Source organism: Podarcis erhardii (assembly GCF_964252035.2).
Source record: "Podarcis erhardii genome assembly, chromosome: 15".
Classification (NCBI taxonomy): domain Eukaryota; kingdom Metazoa; phylum Chordata; class Lepidosauria; order Squamata; family Lacertidae; genus Podarcis; species Podarcis erhardii.
Window position 1 is genome coordinate 8,864,476 of NC_138505.1, and position 17,338 is coordinate 8,881,813.

The 17,338-nt window shown below is 48.4% G+C and overlaps 1 protein-coding gene across 2 annotated transcripts in view; it reads left to right on the forward strand.

The window, feature by feature from the left end:
- Positions 1–970: 970 nt before the first annotated feature.
- The window catches only part of AQP10 (aquaporin 10), a 39,813-nt gene continuing 23,445 nt past the window's right edge, over positions 971–17,338 (forward strand). For both annotated transcript variants that reach the window (XR_014151244.1, XM_081841325.1), the window contains exons 1-5: positions 971–1,292; positions 9,894–10,020; positions 14,545–14,682; positions 15,884–16,002; positions 16,904–17,121. Coding sequence is in view for 1 of the 2 variants with exons in the window: in XM_081841325.1 (XP_081697451.1) it covers positions 1,188–1,292; positions 9,894–10,020; positions 14,545–14,682; positions 15,884–16,002; positions 16,904–17,121 (707 nt within the window). In the remaining variant the exon portion in view is untranslated. The remainder of the gene's footprint in view (positions 1,293–9,893; positions 10,021–14,544; positions 14,683–15,883; positions 16,003–16,903; positions 17,122–17,338) is intronic.

Sequence of the window (17,338 nt, forward strand, 5' to 3'; positions counted from 1 at the left end):
AACATCTCCCAAGCTGCAGAGACTGAGGTCTGAGAGAAGGAGAGACCTGAGTACTCGGAGGAGGAGTGCTCGCCTTCAGGAGAGACAGGGAGGTGAGTCACCGGGGGATCAGGACCGGCCGCTACTCCAACAAAGATAAAAGGCTGTTGGACCCCACCCCAGGTTGTGGGAGCGACATTGCTGTATGCCAGATCCTACCTGAGATCCTGTACAGTGGTACCTTGGGTTAAGTACTTAATTCGTTCCAGAGGTCCGTACTTAACCTGAAACTATTCTTAACCTGAAGCACCACTTTAGCTAATGGGGCCTCCTGCTGCTGCCGTGCCCCCGGAGCACGATTTCTGTTCTCATCCTGAAGCAAAGTTCTTAACCTGAAGCACTATTTCTGGGTTAGCGGAGTCTGTAACCTGAAGCGTATGTAACCTGAAGCGTATGTAACCCGAGGTACCACTGTACAGTCATACCTTGGATTAAAGTTGCTTCAGGTTGAGGGTTTTCGGGTTGCGCTCCGTGGCAACCCAGAAGTAACAGAACACGTTACTTCCGGTATTCGCCGCTCACGCATGCGCAGACGCTCAAAATGACGCCACATGCATGCGCAGAAGCGATGAATTGCGAGCTGCGCATGTGCAGACGCGGGTTGCATTCCGCTCTGGATGGGGCTCCGGAACGGATCCCGTTCGCATCCAGAGGTACCACTGTACCTGTCCTTGCCTGGTTTCCTGCCTCGTGTCCTGCCTTGGCCCTTGGGTTCGAATCCTGCTTGAAGGTTTCCCACTGGGGCTTTTGTCTAGCGAGAACAGGGATGCTGGACAAGAAGGGGGGCGGCTACTGGCCTGACCCAGCTGGCTCTCTCTCTATGTTATTGCAAGGGCACATGCAAAACTCCAGCATGGCCTCACCGTGCCAGTAGCACTGGCATATGGGTCAAGCACGCCTTTTGCTCCTGACAACAGGGGTCATAATTCCAACTCTGGGGAGAGGCTGGAGCTGTAGGGATCCATGCCCTTTTTTCTCGCTTGCACGCTGCCATTCTCCCTTCTTACATAACTTCCCCGGGCATTTAAGCAACGAGTTCCGAGAATAATTAGTTATTATCACCGGTAGCCCGAGAGCAGCTCCCATGCAGCGACGCACACATCTGTATTTCTGATCTGCCATCGGAAAGCTTTCTCTCCCGGCTGGCAATGATTTACACCCGCTTCTTAGCCAAAGCGCAAGCCTGCCTCCGTCTCCGTAGCCTCCTCCTCCGCCAGTGTCTCGCAGAGCTCCTGGGGGTCTTCATGTTGATCGTAAGTTGCAAATATTTGCTGGTTTTGTGGCAGGGGGAACAGTAGATTGCAAAGCACCTGTAGCTCAGGCATAGGACACCTGTCTTGCGTTCAGAAGGCGCCAGGTTCAGTCCAGTCAGGGCTGGGGAGAGGACCCCCACCCTGAATTAAGCCCTGGAGAGCCACTGCCAGTCAGTGTCAACAATGCTAAGCTAGAAGAAGAAGTCTGAGCTATGCTTACCAGATTCTTTTCAAGGAATCTAGGAGGTACTTTTTAAAAATTTCATGCTTTATTATTTTAGGAAATGGGTTGCCCAGAGTTCTTGACCTTTTTAGGGGGGGAACCCCAAAGTTGTCAGGCATGCACCTGGACAAAAGGCAGGCAGATAAGCCCAGCTAAGGTAAAGGTAAAGGGACCCCTGACCATTAGGTCCAGTCGTGGACGACTCTGGGGTTGCGGCGCTCATCTCGCTTTATTGGCAGAGGGAGCCGGCGTACAGCTTTCGGGTCATGTGGCCAGCAGGACTAAGCCGCTTCTGGCGAACCAGAGCAGCGCACGGAAATGCCGTTTACCTTCCCGCTGGAGCGGTACCTATTTATCTACTTGCACTTTGAAGTGCTTTCAAACTGCTAGGTTGGCAGGAGCAGGGACCGAGTAACGGGAACTCACCCCATTGCGGGGATTCGAACTGCCGACCTTCTGATCGGCAAGTCCTAGGCCCATCTACAAACACACAAATGTCCCCTAAAAAAGAGGTTTGAGGGGGGAGAAATAGATTGAGTAAAGGCACTCGCTGGTCTTGGGAAAACACGCATTAAAACACACACACAAGGCTCCTTCTCTCTCTCTCTCTGTCTCGCAATGCAGAACAGCTCTTTTCTACGCTTCTCCTCCTCTTCTTCACCGCCTCAGCGCCTCGCTCGCTGCCCCCCAACTCGGGTGCGCAGAGCCCGCAGCAGAAGAGCGCCATGGGCTCTGCTGTGGGCGGCTCTGTGCAATTTCGGGGCGAGCGTTGCTCAAGGAAGCGAGCCAAAAGGAAGCTCTCTGGCTCCCGCCTTGGTTTAAATAGCCCCCCCCCCCCGCCAGCGGATTGGCTGGCTGGGACTTTGACGTGGCTGGGACTTCCGGTGCTGCTCGCTGCCATGGCACCCACCATGTTGCCTCACCAAGAAGTCCCCAGGCATAAATTCGAGGACATTAATTAAAATCCGGGGATAGATTTTGTCCGGGGACAGATTTGTAAATCCGGGGATGTCTGGTAACCCTGGTCTGAGCTGGTACATGATCCCTATGTTGCAGAGAAGGGCTGGTGCTTGCTTAGTGGTAGAACACCTGCTTTTTCCAGTTTCAAACCCTGAAAACCCTGGAGGGCTGCTGCCTGCCAGTGTAGACCGTACTGATCTAGATGGGCCCAATCGTCTCACTTGGAAGAAGGTGGCTTGCTGTGTTCCTGTTTAAGTTTGACTTCTGTGTAGAGCTATGAGGGCTGGAACCATAGAATTGAAGAATTCGAAGGGACCCAGAGAGTCGTTCCTGCAATACAGGAATCTCAGTTAGGTCATACTTGACAGATGGCCATCTGACCTCTGTTTAAAAACCTCCAAGGAAGGAGAGCCCACTGCCACCTTTAAAGGAAGTCCGCTCCACGGCTGAACAGCTCTTACTGTCAGAAAGTTCCTCCTGATGTCTGTGGCGATCACACACAGGGCCCCCGGACGTTTGACGGTCTGTAGACCCTGTGCCGCCACTGCGATTGCTTTTTCCGCTGCCACCACCCCGTATCTCGCGGGGTCACACGGAGTCAAGTCAGTTGTTAACATAAACAAATAATGAAGTTTCTTTTTAAATGCAGGAACAAGCTTATGGTTACGGTTAATTTTTCTTGGCAGTTTCTTATTCTTAGTTCCTAACAACTCCAAACTGATTATTCCGACTAACTATCTGACTCCACCTAACAATTCCTCTCACTCTCTCACAATGCAGCTCTACCAACCCAAACCTAAATCTCCCTCTTCCTTCTTCAACACCCAAACCTCAACTCTCAACTCAACTCAACTCCCAAACCTCACAATCTCATTTCTTGTAACTTGAAGCCTTTGGTTTAGGTCCAAAGAGGAGAAAACGGGCTTGCTCCATCTTCCATGTGACAGTCCTATGGATATCGAAAGATGGCTATCATATCGCTTCTCAGTCTCTACCAGGCTAAACATATCCAACTCCCTCAACCGTTCCTCATAAGGCCCTTGATCATCTTGGTTGCCCTCCTCTGCAAACCTTCCAGCTTCTCAATCTCCTTCTCAAATTGTGGCTCCCAGAATTGGACTCAGGACTCCAGGTCTGACCAAGGCAGAATAGAGTGGGACTATGACTTCCCTTGAACTGGACACTCGACTTCTGTTGATGCAGTCTAGAATAGCATTAGCTTTTTTTGCTGCTGCATCACACTGTTGACTCATGTTCAGCTTGTGGTCTACTAAAACCCCTAGATCCTTTTCACTTGTACCTGCCTGCGGACTGTCTCGCCAGAGTGGTGCATGCTCTAGTTATCTCCCGCTTGGACTACTCCAATGCCCTCTACGTGGGGCTACCTTTGAAGGTGACCCAGAAACTACAACTAATCCAGAATGCGGCAGCTAGACTGGTGACTGGGACTGGCCGCTGGGACCACATAACACCGGTCTTGAAAGATCTGCATTGGCTCCCAGTACGTTTCTGAGCACAATTCAAAGTGTTGGTGCTGACCTTTAAAGCCCTAAATGGCTTCGGTCCTGTATACCTGAAGGAGCATCTCCACCTCCATCGTTCTGCCTGGACACTGAGGTCCAGCACCGAGGGCCTTCTGGCGGTTCCCTCCCTGCGAGAAGCCAAGTTACAGGGAACCAGGCAGAGGGCCTTTTCGGTAGTGGCACCCACCCTGTGGAACACCCTCCCATCAGATGTCAAGGAAATAAGCAGCTATCTTATCTTTAAAAGACATCTGAAGGCAGCCCTGTTTAGGGAAGTTTTTAATATATAATGCTTTATTGTTTATTGTTTTTAACACTCGAATGGGAGCCGCCCAGAGTGGCTGGGGAAAGTTAGCCAGATGTGCGGGGTATAAATAATAAATTATTATTATTATTATTATTATTATTATTATTATTATTATTACTACTACTACTGGCAAGCCAGGTGTCCGTCATCTTATATTTGTGCAGCTGGTTCTTCCTGCCTAAGTGCAGAATCTGAACCTTTGTCCCTATTGACATCCATTTTGTTAGCTTGAGACCAGTTCTCCAATCTGTCAAGGCCACATCGAAACCCGATTCTGTCTTCAGTGACATTGGCTACCCCTCCCAGTTTGGTACCATCTGCTTAGTTGATGAGCATCCAATCAGTGCCTTCTTCCAAGATGTTTATAAAGACATCAGGCAAAGGGCCCAGGACAGACCCCTGTGGCATGCCGCCATTGTCACTTTTCCCCAGGATGATGGAGAACCATTCGTGAGAAGTCTTTGGGTTCTGTCAGTCAACCAGCTACAAATCCATCTTGCAGTTATCTCGTCCAGTTCACATTTTACCAGCTTCTCTGCAAAAATATTACGGGGGACTTTGTCAAAAGCCTAACTGAAATCAAGGTACACTTATGTCCACAGTATTCCTATGATCCACGAAACCTGTAATTATCAATAACAGAAACAAGATTCATGTGTCGTGACTTGTTTTTGAGAAACCCATGCTCCCGGCATCCTTTCCCGATTGCTCACCAACCAATTATCTGTTTAATTATCCGTTCTGGGATCTTCCCTGGTATCGGTGTCAAGACGACTAGTCAGTGCCGGCACGTGTGCTCCCTATCACATCTTCCCATCTTTCCTACCTGAAACCTGACCTCCTAGAGCTCAGGCACAGGTTGGCCTTTGGTGGGAGTGTAAATGATTTAAATACAGGAGTCCACCATGACAACACACACACAACCAGCTCCCGAAACAGAATCCAAAACCGCAGCCCAGCGGATTCTCTGACTTCCTCCCTGCTAATCCATCACCAAATAAAAAGAAAACTTGTTATCACCCAGGAAACAATAGGAGTTCATCAGTTTAATTAAGTATTAATTAGGAAGAGTAAGGTGTTTTTTATGTACGTAAATTTGCTTTTTCTTCTTTTTTTTCTGTATTTTCTTCTTTTATTGTTTCTTAATTGTTTTTTCTTTAATTTTCTTTTTGTAGTATGAGATTGTAAATTCTATGTATAAGTGTGTAATTTAAATTAATAAAGATTATAAAAAAGGAGTTCATTGGTTGCCCTGGGTGATATTAATGCTCTTGCTGCCACACGCCACTGCAGGTTGGCTGTTTGCAACATCTGGATCTGAGTTCTGTCTCTGAAGACATGCTTTTAGGAATGGGGTTCCTGTCTGGCTACCTGTCACGCTTTGATGTCTTACTGTTAACGCTGGACCTGCCTTCATGGGCAATGGGCGCTTAATTGCATTGCACCTGACCCTGGAGCGGGCGAGCCAGAGGGGCAAAGTTCAGGGTCCAAAAGGCTTGTTTTCCACCTCTTCTGGAATGCAAAAAATAGTTATGGAGTTCAGGTTCCCTTGCTTGGAAGGTGCTTCAGGGAGATAACCTGGGCTCTCCTCTCCTCATTTGAAATAGTAGTAGTAGTAGTAATAATAATAATAATAACAATAATAATAATTAATAGGCTCATCGCTAAGCCTCTCCACCCCATGCTCTTTACTCAGAAGTAAGCCCCCCCCAATTTTGCTGGTGTGTAACAATGCGGGTGGTGCTGTGGTCTAAACCACAGAGCCTAGGGCTTGCCGATCAGAAGGTTGGCGGTTCGAATCCCCGCAATGGGGTGAGCTCCTGTTGCTTGGTCCCAGCTCCTGCCAACCTAGCAGTTCAAAAGCATGTCAAAGCGCAAGTAGATAAATAGGTACCGCTCCAGCGGGAAGGTAAACGGTGCTTCCGTGCGCTGCTCTGGTTTGCCAGAAGCAGCTTTGTTATGCTGGCCACATGACCCAGAAGCTGTCTGCGGACAATGTCAGCTCCCTCGGCCAGTAAAGCGAGATGAGTGCCGCAACCCCAGAGTCGTCCGCAGCTGGACTTAACAGTCAGGGGTTCCTTCACCTTAACCTTTACCTTTAACTTCCTTGTCAGCGACTGCACTCCTCAGATTCATTTTTTTGCACGGCTTCTCCTAATAGGTGCATTTTGAAAGCTTTAGTTTTGTAGCAGTGGTTTGTCTGGGATTTTGAAAGATATCAGTTCCTATACCGTTTCGGAGCATTCTGATTGGATCAGTTTGACTTGAAATACCAAATACTGCCCCATCCTTGCCCCATGACCGCTGTTCCAGTGGGATGACAGTGACAGTTGGAGGATAGGTGGCAGTCAATGGATTGAGGTTGAATCCTGACAAGACAGAAGTATGATTTATGGGAGAGAGGGGACTCCCTAGTCCTGATGAAACAACAATTTGATGTTTAGAAGACATCGGAAGGCAGCGCTGTTCAGAGAAGATTTTAATGGTTGATGTTTTAGTGTGTTTTGTTGGGAGAAGCCCAGAGTGGCTGGGCTGACCCGGTCAGATGGGTGGCATATAAATAATAAAATTATTATCATTGATTACCGGCTTCGTAGAGTGCAACTTCCAACGCTCCTCTCTCTAGGTACATTTTCATCACTTTGCCAGCTGGCAACCAAAATCCAGGACCCCATAGCCCAGAACTCAGAGCCCTCTCTGTGGGCACGTGCGCCATCGCCCCAGCAGAGCCGTAGCTTCCGTGCCGGGGTGGCACTACGGCCTGGCAAGCGAGCGCGCGAGTGAGAGGCTGAGCAGACTTTTGATGTGCCAGGGCCTCCAGCCAGTCTGTTTTTCCTACTCGGGAGTAAGTCGCCTTGAGTTCAGAGGGCTTAACTCCCAGGTCAGTAAGCAACCTAAGAAAGGGTTTACATGTTCGCTGGGCTTTCTTGCAGAAGCCAACAAGAGAAATTCATTCCGTGCAATCAAACAGCAGCCAAAGAAATGGCAAAATAATAATAGTAATAAAGGAAGCGACCCCTGACCGTTAGGTCCTGTTGTGACCGACTCTGGGGTTGCGGTGCTCATCTCGCTTTATTGGCTGAGGGAGCCGGCGTACAGCTTCCGGGTCATATGGCCAGCATGACTAAGCCGCTTCTGGAGAACCAGAGCAGCGCACGGAAACACCGTTTACCTTCCCCCTGGAGCGTATCTATTTATCTACTTGCACTTTGACGTGCTTTCGAACTGCTAGGTGGGCAAGAGCAGGGACCGAGCAACGGGAACTCACCCTGTCGTGGGAATTTGAACCGCCGACCTTCTGATCGGCAAGCCCTAGGCTCTGTGGTTTAACCCACAGCGTCACCCGCGTCCTGATAATAATAATAATAATAATAATAATAATAATAATAATAATAATAATAATAATACCCTGCCCATCTGGATAGGTTTATTTATTTATATTTGTATGTGCACACGCAGACAATCATTATTATCTCATATTAAAAATTGGGAGAGGGAGGCTCTCAGTACAGCCCTCCAGTGTACACTAGTGGCCAAAATTGTGGAACCTTCTGGAGAAAAATGTATTTCCGAGGTTTGATGGCTCATTAACACCACTTTGTTTTGGAGTAGTACCTGTGCTTTTCCCCCCCATGGGGACACAGGGGGACACATACCCCAAAACATTTTGTGAATTTAACGGGAGAAGAAATTCACTGTATTTATTTTTCCCGGGTGGTGATTTTCTTGAGCCAAAACGAGAGTACCGCTAAACATTTTTTTAAGAAAGAAAGCACTGAGTTATGCTATAAAATTATATACCGATGGAAAGATAATTTAATGAAGAACGTAATGCAATAGCTTTTATGAAGGATTATTTATTACAACAGCAGTCATGAAGAAGAAATGTGAAACACGGGGGGGGGGGGATGAGATATACAGGTTAAATTGCCATGTTGGCACTTGGTGGGTTTAGGGCTGCAGTTTGGGCACCCGGTCTCTAAAAGGTTCGCCATCACTGCCATAGCCCATCGCGTCCTTTTTTGATAATAATTTTTATTAATTTTTGAACATATTAATTGCCATACATATCAAAAAAAATTCACATCTTATACAATCTTTTTGGACTTCCATCAGCCCCTCTGATGATCCCCCATTTTTATCATTTCTTCTGCATTTCTTAAGTTCATATTGCCTTTAATTATCCTAACTAACATCTTCCTTATTATCCAATTATGCAATAATTCAAATTATTCACCTCACAAAACTTCTTGCAAACCTACAAATGTAATTTGGTCATCACAATTACTTTTCAAATAGTCTGTAAATTTACATCAATCTTCTGTGAATCTCTGGTCCCGCCGGTTTTGAATTCTTCCTGTTAGTTTATCTAGTTCTGCATAGTCCATCAATTTCATCCTCCAGTCTTCTTTCGTCGGTAATTCTTCTTGCTTCCATTTTTGTGCCAATAATATTCTTACTGCTGTTATTGCATATAAAAACTGCTTATAATCGTTTCTTTTTAAATCGTCTCCACAATTCCCAGTAAAAATGCTTCTGGTTTCTTAATAAATGTATATTGCGTGGCTATTCCCGCCCCCTCCCACATATGGAGTAAATAAAGACACCGGACACCAGAAATTTAGGTTAATGGGCGAAAAATGGCCACAACTTTATTGATTACAGGTAAGAGCGGTATTGGCTTAGGCACTGGCCCTAACAGACTATCCGGTCTAACCGGGAAGGGTTAAACACCAGCAGGGGGAGCCCCCGAGATGCACATCCCTAGGCGCTCCCCGAGGGGTTACCGCTCGGGAGCGCGCTTTAGGCCCTAGCCTCCGTAGGTTTCGGACGAGGCGACGCCCCTTGGAGTCCTTTAACGAACTACCCTTCAAGATTTGGGGGAGGTGATGGCGTTCCTCCCCCCCGATCTCATTTGCATGACAATACCCCGGCCAATGCCGAACCGCCAAGACCAAGGAGTTGTGACGTTGCTACGAGGTAGGCGAAAAAACCAAGTGGCTTCAAAATTCCAGCCAATTAGCCAAATGGAAAAACTCCTACCAGGCCCCTTGCGGCGACCAGCCAAAGCCCATAGCAAAGTCCGAATGCCAAACCTAAAGGGCGGGTGGGTGGGAAATCGCAGCTGCTGTAGAGGAGGGAAAGGGGCAAGCCAGGGGCTGCCCTGACCTTAAGTGCCCCTAGGTCGGCCCGCCCCTGCCGCCAGCCGATTGGCTGACGCTGCAGGAGATGAATAGTAATGGGAATCCCCTGATCCTGTGGGGCTGGCGCCAGCCCCGCGAGAGTGTGGGCGGGGTCGTGAACCCGCAACACACACCCCTCCTAAATTCGGGAGTGGCTTTCCAACATTTTCTTATCTCATTATATATCATTTCCCAGAAGTTTTTCAGCTTTTTACATTCCCACCACATATGATAAAACATAGCCCATTGCTTCCACCCCATGACCATCAGAAAATGAAAGGTGATTGGCACCAGGATAAACAGGGTTCCCATCAACACCTGGGAGGGACAACGTGGGCATGACCCAGGGCAAAGATTATCCCAAAGGTCTTTCCCCTCATTTTTCTCTCTCTCTTTCTTTCCCAGGTGATTACTCTGAGCGCATCTGCGCAGGCTACAACCAGCGAAGGGACGAAGGGTGGCTATTTCAGTTCAGCCCTGGCAAGTGGAATTGCTGTGATGGTTGCCATCCACGTTTCGGGAGGAGTTTCTGGTGAGAAAGGGGAGGTTCTCTAGTGCACGAGCCCCAGGGCAGGCATTTCGTCCAGGCCTTGCTCAAAATTTGGGGCAATTGTGGGGGAGAGCTGCAGTGTATATCTCCTTATAAAAAGGTAAAGGGACCCCTGACCATTAGGTCCAGTCGTGGCCGACTCTGGGGTTGCAGCCCTCATCTCGCTTTATTGGCCGAGGGAGCCGGCGTACAGCTTCCGGGTCATGTGGCCAGCAGGACTAAGCCGCTTCTGGCGAACCAGAGCAGTGCACGGAAACACTGTTTATCTTCCCACTGGAGTGGTACCTATTTATCTACTTGCACTTTGACATGCTTTAGAACTGCTAGGTTGGCAGGAGCTGGGACCGAGCAACGGGAGCTCACCCCGTCGCAGGGATTTGAACCGCTGACCTTCTGATCGACAAGTCCTAGGCTCTGTGGTTTAACTCACAGCGCCACCCGCGTCCCCACCATCTCCTTATAAATCCTTTTAAAAAAAGCAGCAGCAACAGCAAATTTTTTAGTTTCTTTTGTTTTGCAAAGGCCAAGGCACAATAAAGCTGGTGAAATATGTGCAGTGCCGGATTTACGTATAAGCTAAACAAGGTATAGCTTAGGGCCCCACTGTCTTGGGGCCCCCCCAAAAAAAAATTAAAGGAAAAAAACAACTGGATGTACATTTCCAAAATATAGGATAGAAAAAGAAATAAAATAAAACCTACATACAGCAACAGTGGCCAATGGCTTTAGATACCTAGGAGGTCCATAAATTACCATATAGCATATTTTCAGCACAAAAAACAGCGACAATTTGTTGTTGACAAAGGACAGCTGGACATATAAAGGGCCCCATTGCCTTCAGTAACTTAGGGCCTCATCAGACCTAGAATCTGAGGTGCAGAATACATTGTTGAACTCAGGCTACAGCTTCCTGATCATAGCGGCTTTCTATCTGTTTTGTTTTTGAATATGCAAGTTGCTAGTTCTTAGTGTTGGAACAAAATTTAGGCTTGAAACTGCGTGGGTTAAAAAGATCACAAGCGGAAAACCTACTTTGGTGGCATTTTCTGAAACAATACCGTAGCCAAGACATGACCATCCTTCTCTGCCAGTCTCTGAATTTTGTATATGAATTTTGTATATAATTTTGCCTGACAGAGACATCTTTTTCAATATGGATAAATATTTTTATTCAAAGGTTTTCAAAATATGCAAGCATCCTCCAACACTTCTCCGATGAAAATAGGGATGTCCCATTCCACAATGATAATTTTACTATTTATACACACCCTACTGATTTGCCTCAGCCACTTTGGGCAGCTTCCAACATGTATAAGAACATAATAAAACATTAAACATAAAAAATCTTCCCTATACAGGATTGCCTTCAGACGACTCGGGGGTCGGATAACTCCATACCCTCCAACATTTCTCCAGTGAAAATAGGGACATCCTAAGGAAAAGTGGGACATTCCAGGATCAAATCAAAATGGCTTCTCTAAATCAGGGATGTCCCTGGAAAACAGGGACACTTGGAGCGTGTGTCCATAGTAGCAAACAATAAGCAGATTCACAATGCAGCTGTTGCAATAATGGAAAATCAAGCGTATCAACTTTAAAGAGTCCCTCCGGAAAGTACCATGGGCTGATGGAGGAGTTATAGTTCGGCTAGATTTATTCACGTAAGAAATTAAAGCAACACTGTATATTGTCAAAGTCATCTTCTTCTTTTTATCTTTTGGAGCCTTTCATATTAACAGAGACATCTTTGCAGAGCCACCTTCCCTAACGTGCAGTTTTATGCACGTTTTACCCATGTGTATACAGGACGCGGGTGGCGCTGTGAGTTAAACCACAGAGCCTAGGACTTGCCGATCAGAAGGTCAGCAGTTCGATCCCCATGACGGGGTGAGCTCCCGTTTCTCGGTCCCTGCTCCTGCCAACCTAGCAGTTCGAAAGCACGTCAAAGTGCAAGTAGATAAATAGGCGGGAAGGTAAACGGCATTACCGTGCGCTGCTCTGGTTCGCCAGAAGAGGCTTAGTCTTGCTGGCCACATGACCCGGAAGTTGTACACCGGCTCCCTCAGCCAGTAAAGCGAGATGAGCGCCGCAACCCCAGAGTTGGCCACGACTGGACCTAATGGTCAGGGGTCCCTTTACCGTTACCTTACCCCTGTGTATGTGTTTTTGTACACGCGGCTTGGCTGCATTGCAAAATGTGGGAAGCACAAACTTCAGAGGATGGCTGCGTCCCAGTTTTGTGCATTGTTTCAGAAAATGCACATGAAGACCAGCATCAGATTTCTTCTCTGTCACTTATGGGGATGTTTGCTGGGGATTGCGCCGCTCCTGCTTCCCCGGTCCTCCCTCTGAAATGACCCCACTTTCCAGACCTGGGGAAGCCACGTGGAGGTGCTCGCCAAAGATTTATTCTCCGGAGATTGCCTTCTGTTGACTCCTTATCGCCTCTGGTCCCTGTTATCTCTGCCAACCTTAGCTCCCGGAGCTATGACTCAGCCACCTTATGACCAGCTACCAGCAGTTATTATTAACCCCAATAGCTCAATGGAGCCTCCATGGCCAGTGACAGTGTACCTGCTGAGGCTCTGGGGCAGGGAACAAACACTTGGGTTTCAAAGGGCTGTTTCCATCAAGTCCTGGTAGGGACTTGCAATTGGTTCAGGGAGTGCCCCTGCCTGCCAGCTCCCTCCTCTTCCTTAGTCTCAGTTTTGCCCCTTGTAGAACTCAGAAGGGAGGCGGAGGATGGGGCAAATCTAGAATTAGCTTGCCCTGCCTGTCATTGGCTCTGGCGCCACCTGCTGTTAGGCTCCCCGCCTTCCACCCTATCAGTCTCCAATGGGCACTAGCTTTTGACATGCTTAGCTCTCTCTGCCTGGGGCTGATTTGCGCCACTACTCAGAAGAGGTGAGTGTAGCATTATCTATACCATGGGTAGGCACACTAAGGCCCGGGGGCCGGATCCAGGCAATCACCTTCTAAATCCGGCCCACGGACAGTCCGGGAATCAGCGTGTTTTTACATAAGTAGAATGTGTCCTTTTATTTAAAATGCATCTCTGGGATATTTGTGGGGCATAGGAATTTGTTCATTTCTCCCCCCAAAAAATATAATCCGGCTCCCCACAAGGTCTAAGGGACAGTGGACCGGCCTTTTTCTGAATAAGTTTGCTGACCTCTGATCTATACCGACCAGCATCGTCTCTCCAGGGTTTTCAGGCTGGGACCTGGAGATAATTTTTGGTTTGGTTGGTTGTTTGAATCAAGTTTCCAGTCCATATTGTTTGCAAATGCAGACTTCTCAATATATAAGCTATGCCTGGTGAAATCTGAGGCAAGGAGCGCTGCTTTTAATACAGACTCCACCCCTCTGATCCTAACGGTTTGCTTCCTACCTTATTTGCTTGCTCTTAAACGGGCATAGGCAAACTTGGCCCGCCTGATGTTTTGGGACTACAACTCCCATCATCCCTGACCACTGGTCCTGTTAGCTAGGGGTAATGGGAGTTGTAGTCCCAAAACATCTGGAGGGCTGAGTTTGCCAATGACTGCTCTTAAACGTGCAAGCTTTTAGTCCTTACTGCCGTATTGGAAGCTACTAACATGATTTTGACCAAACTGTGGGAGGCAGTGGAAGACAGGAGTGCCTGGCGTGCTCTGGTCCAGGGGGTCATGAAGAGTCGGACACGACTAAACGACTAAACAACAACAAGCTGTAACGAAATATAGGCCTGAAATGATGAGTGAACTCTCACAAGTGGAGAGGTGTTTACCCCTCACAGAGCTACAATTCACAGCGCCCTGAACAAACTGTGGTTCTCAGGATTCTTTAGGGGGAATAAAAAGGTAAAAGATAAAGGGACCCCTGACCATTAGGTCCAGTCGTGGCCGACTCTGGGGTTGCAGCGCTCATCTTGCTTTATCGGCCGAGAGAGCCGGCGTACAGCTTCCGGGTCATGTGGCCAGCAGGACTAAGCCGCTTCTGGTGAACCAGAGCAGTGCACGGAAACGCTGTTTACCTTCCCACCGGAGCGGTACCTATTTATCTACTTGCACTTTGATGTGCTTTTGAACTGCTCAGTTGGCAGGAGCAGGGACCAAGCAACGGGAGCTCACCCCGTCACGGGGATTCGAATCACCAACCTTCTGATCGGCAAGCCCTAGACTCTGTGGTTTAACCCACAGCGCCACCCACGTCCCTTTAGGGGGAATAATTTGCTTTACATATACAGTATGGTGTGTATGTGCAGCCTAAGTTCGTAGTCCTCATTGCTGCAAAGGGCATGTGCAAAGCCTAGTGCAATTTCAGAAGCGAGAGAACATACGGAACAGGATTTCAAAATGGGGTTGGTAGGGCATGAGACTCTTGACCTCAGGGTTGTGCGTTTGAGCCCCACATTGGGCTAAAAAGATTCTTGCATCGCAGGGGGGGTGGACTAGATGTCCCACATGGACCCTTCCAACTCTATGATCCTACAATTCTATGATTCTCTCTCTCTCTCTCTTACAGGAGGGCATTTAAACCCAGCCTTTACGCTCACCATGTGTCTGCTTGGCCAATGCCCCTGGTGGAAACTGCCCATCTTCTCTGTCATTCAGACCATGGGAGCCTTTTTGGGCGCAGGCGCCGTCTACATGCTTTATTACGGTAACGTTATCTCCCAGGGTTTTCACAATGGGGAAAATAAGAGGTGTGTTTCTTGCCAAACTTCATAAGCTCGGCATATTACACATTCCACTGCCTTGCCGCGTCTGTATTCATTGACTTTGCCCAGCTCATCTTCTGCTGATGTAAAAGCCAATCTTTGGGTTAAAGATATACCAGATATACTAGAAAAGCCATAATTGCGCTGGGAAGTTTGCTATTGACGCCCGAAAGCATTCCTTGGCAGCCGTAGGGTATGAAATGGCAAGCGGTGAGGCTCACTGCATATTTATTCATTTACTTAAAACGCTTCTGCCGTAGGAGCATGGGGGCCAGATCCGGCCCAATTGCCTTCTAAATCCGGCCTGCAGGCAGTCCGGGAATCAGCATGTTTTTACATGAGTAGAATGTGTCCTTTTATTTAAAATGCATATCTGGGTTATCTGTAGGGCATAGGAATTTGTTCATATCCCCCCCCCAATATAGTCCGGCCCCCCACAAGGTCTGAGGGACAGTGGACCGGCCCCCTGCTGAAAAAGTTTGCTGACCCCTGCGTAAGAACGATGACACGTACAGTGGTGCCTCGCAAGACGAAATTAATTCATTCTGTGAGGCTCTTCGTATAGCGTTTTTTTCGTCTTGTGAAGCAAGCCCATTGACAGCTTAGTGGATCAGCGCTATTAGCGGTTTAGTGGCTTTTAGCGATCAGCTGTTAAGCGGCTTATCAGCGGATCAGCTGATAAGCGGCTTAGCGGCTTAGGAAAAGGGGGAAAAGGGGGGGGGGAAACCCGCAGGAACTCGCAAGACATTTTCGTCTTGCGAAGCAAGCCCATAGGGAAATTCGTTTTGCGAAGCGCCTCCAAAACGGAAAACCCTTTCGTCTAGCGGGTTTTCCGTCTTGCGAGGCACCACTGTAGGGGGGGGGGGAAATCCCTGCCTGCAGGCTTTCAATCTAACGAGACACAGCACAAAAGGAAAAAGGGATGAGGAGGGGAGAGGATGAACAAAAATGCAGTGGAATCAGATGCCAAAGTTACATGGTAGTCCTTATAAAATGACCAGCTGGGAATGTAAACTGGGCAGGAATCACATGAAGGTGGTTTCTCAGCTGAACTGACGGAGCAGGGCTGCTGCTCTCCTTTTCGTCTTCGGCTTTCCTTCCTATAAAGCTAAGCCTCACAGCCCCTGGCTTTTCTCTCCGCAGATGCCATCCACAGCTACAGCAACGGGACTCTTGCAGTCACCGGACCCCGTGAAACCGCCTCCATCTTTGCCACCTACCCAGCTCCCTACCTGTCGCTTGGCAACGGCTTCTTCGACCAGGTAGGGCCAGCCGTCCGTAGAACTCCCAATGCTGCCCGGAGATTGAGGCATGCTTTGCTTGGGGCGATGCCTCCCATATGTCCAATTGCTCTGCCGCTGCTCCATTCATTTGCCGTGGCTCAGTGGTTAGAGCACCAGAAGGTTGCATGCAGAAGGTAACAGGTTCAATCCTGGCACCTCCAGGTGCGAAGTAATAATAATAATAATAATAATAATAATAATAATAATAATAATACAGTGGTACCTAGGGTTACAGACGCTTCAGGTTACAGACGCTTTCTTACCCCTTTCTAAAAAAGATTGACAGTGGTACCTCAGGTTACAGACGCTTCAGGTTACAGACTCCACTAACCCAGAAATAGTACCTCGGGTTAAGAACTTTGCTTCAGGATGAGAACAGAAATCGCACGGCGGTGGCGGGAGGCCCCATTAGCTAAAGTGGTACCCCAGGTTAAGAACAATTTCAGGTTAAGAACGGACCTCCGGAATGAATTAAGTTCTTAACCTGAGGTACCACAATAATAATAATAATAATAATAATAATAATAATAATAATAATAATAATTTGTTATTTATACCCCGCCCATCTGGCTGGGTTTCCCCAGCCACTCTGGGCAGCTTCTAGCAAAATATTAAAATACAGTAATGCATCAAACATTAAAAGCTTCCCTAAACAGGGCTGCCTTCAGATGTCTTCTCAAAGTCAGATCATTGTTTATTTCTTTGACATCTGGTGGGAGGGCGTTCCACAGGGAGGGGGCCACTTCCGAGAAGGCCCTTCTCAGGCTGGTGCTGAGTCTCCGGTGCCTGGATAAACGAATAGGCTGGTCTCCGGTGGTTTCCAATGCCCCTGTGCTTTGGCTGATGTCCTGTCCTCCCTCCACCCTCTTCCCCTCATCAGGTCCTGGGCACCGGGGTGCTGATATTGAGCATCCTGGCCATTATCGATTCCCGCAACAGGCGTGTCCCACATGGACTGGAGCCCATCGCGGTGGGCTTGCTGGTCACCGCTCTCGGCCTGGCAATGGGAGCCAACTGTATGTGTGCCATCAACCCAGCCCGGGACCTGGGCCCACGACTCTTCACCTACCTGGCCGGATGGGGGCCCGAGGTATTCAGGTGGGTGCGCAAGGGGCAAGGAAGTGGTGCCCAGTTGCATATGTGTGCGTGTGTCAGGGACTGGGGAAAGGGGGAATGGTGGAGACCTTCTCCCCAGCCTGACCTTTCCAGAGAAGAAGGCGATAGTTCAGAATTGCTACAGGGGGTTGAGGAAGGTCACAGCTCAGAGGCGGATGAGGGGGAAAGCTGGGAAATAATGGGAGAGGAGGAGGAGGAG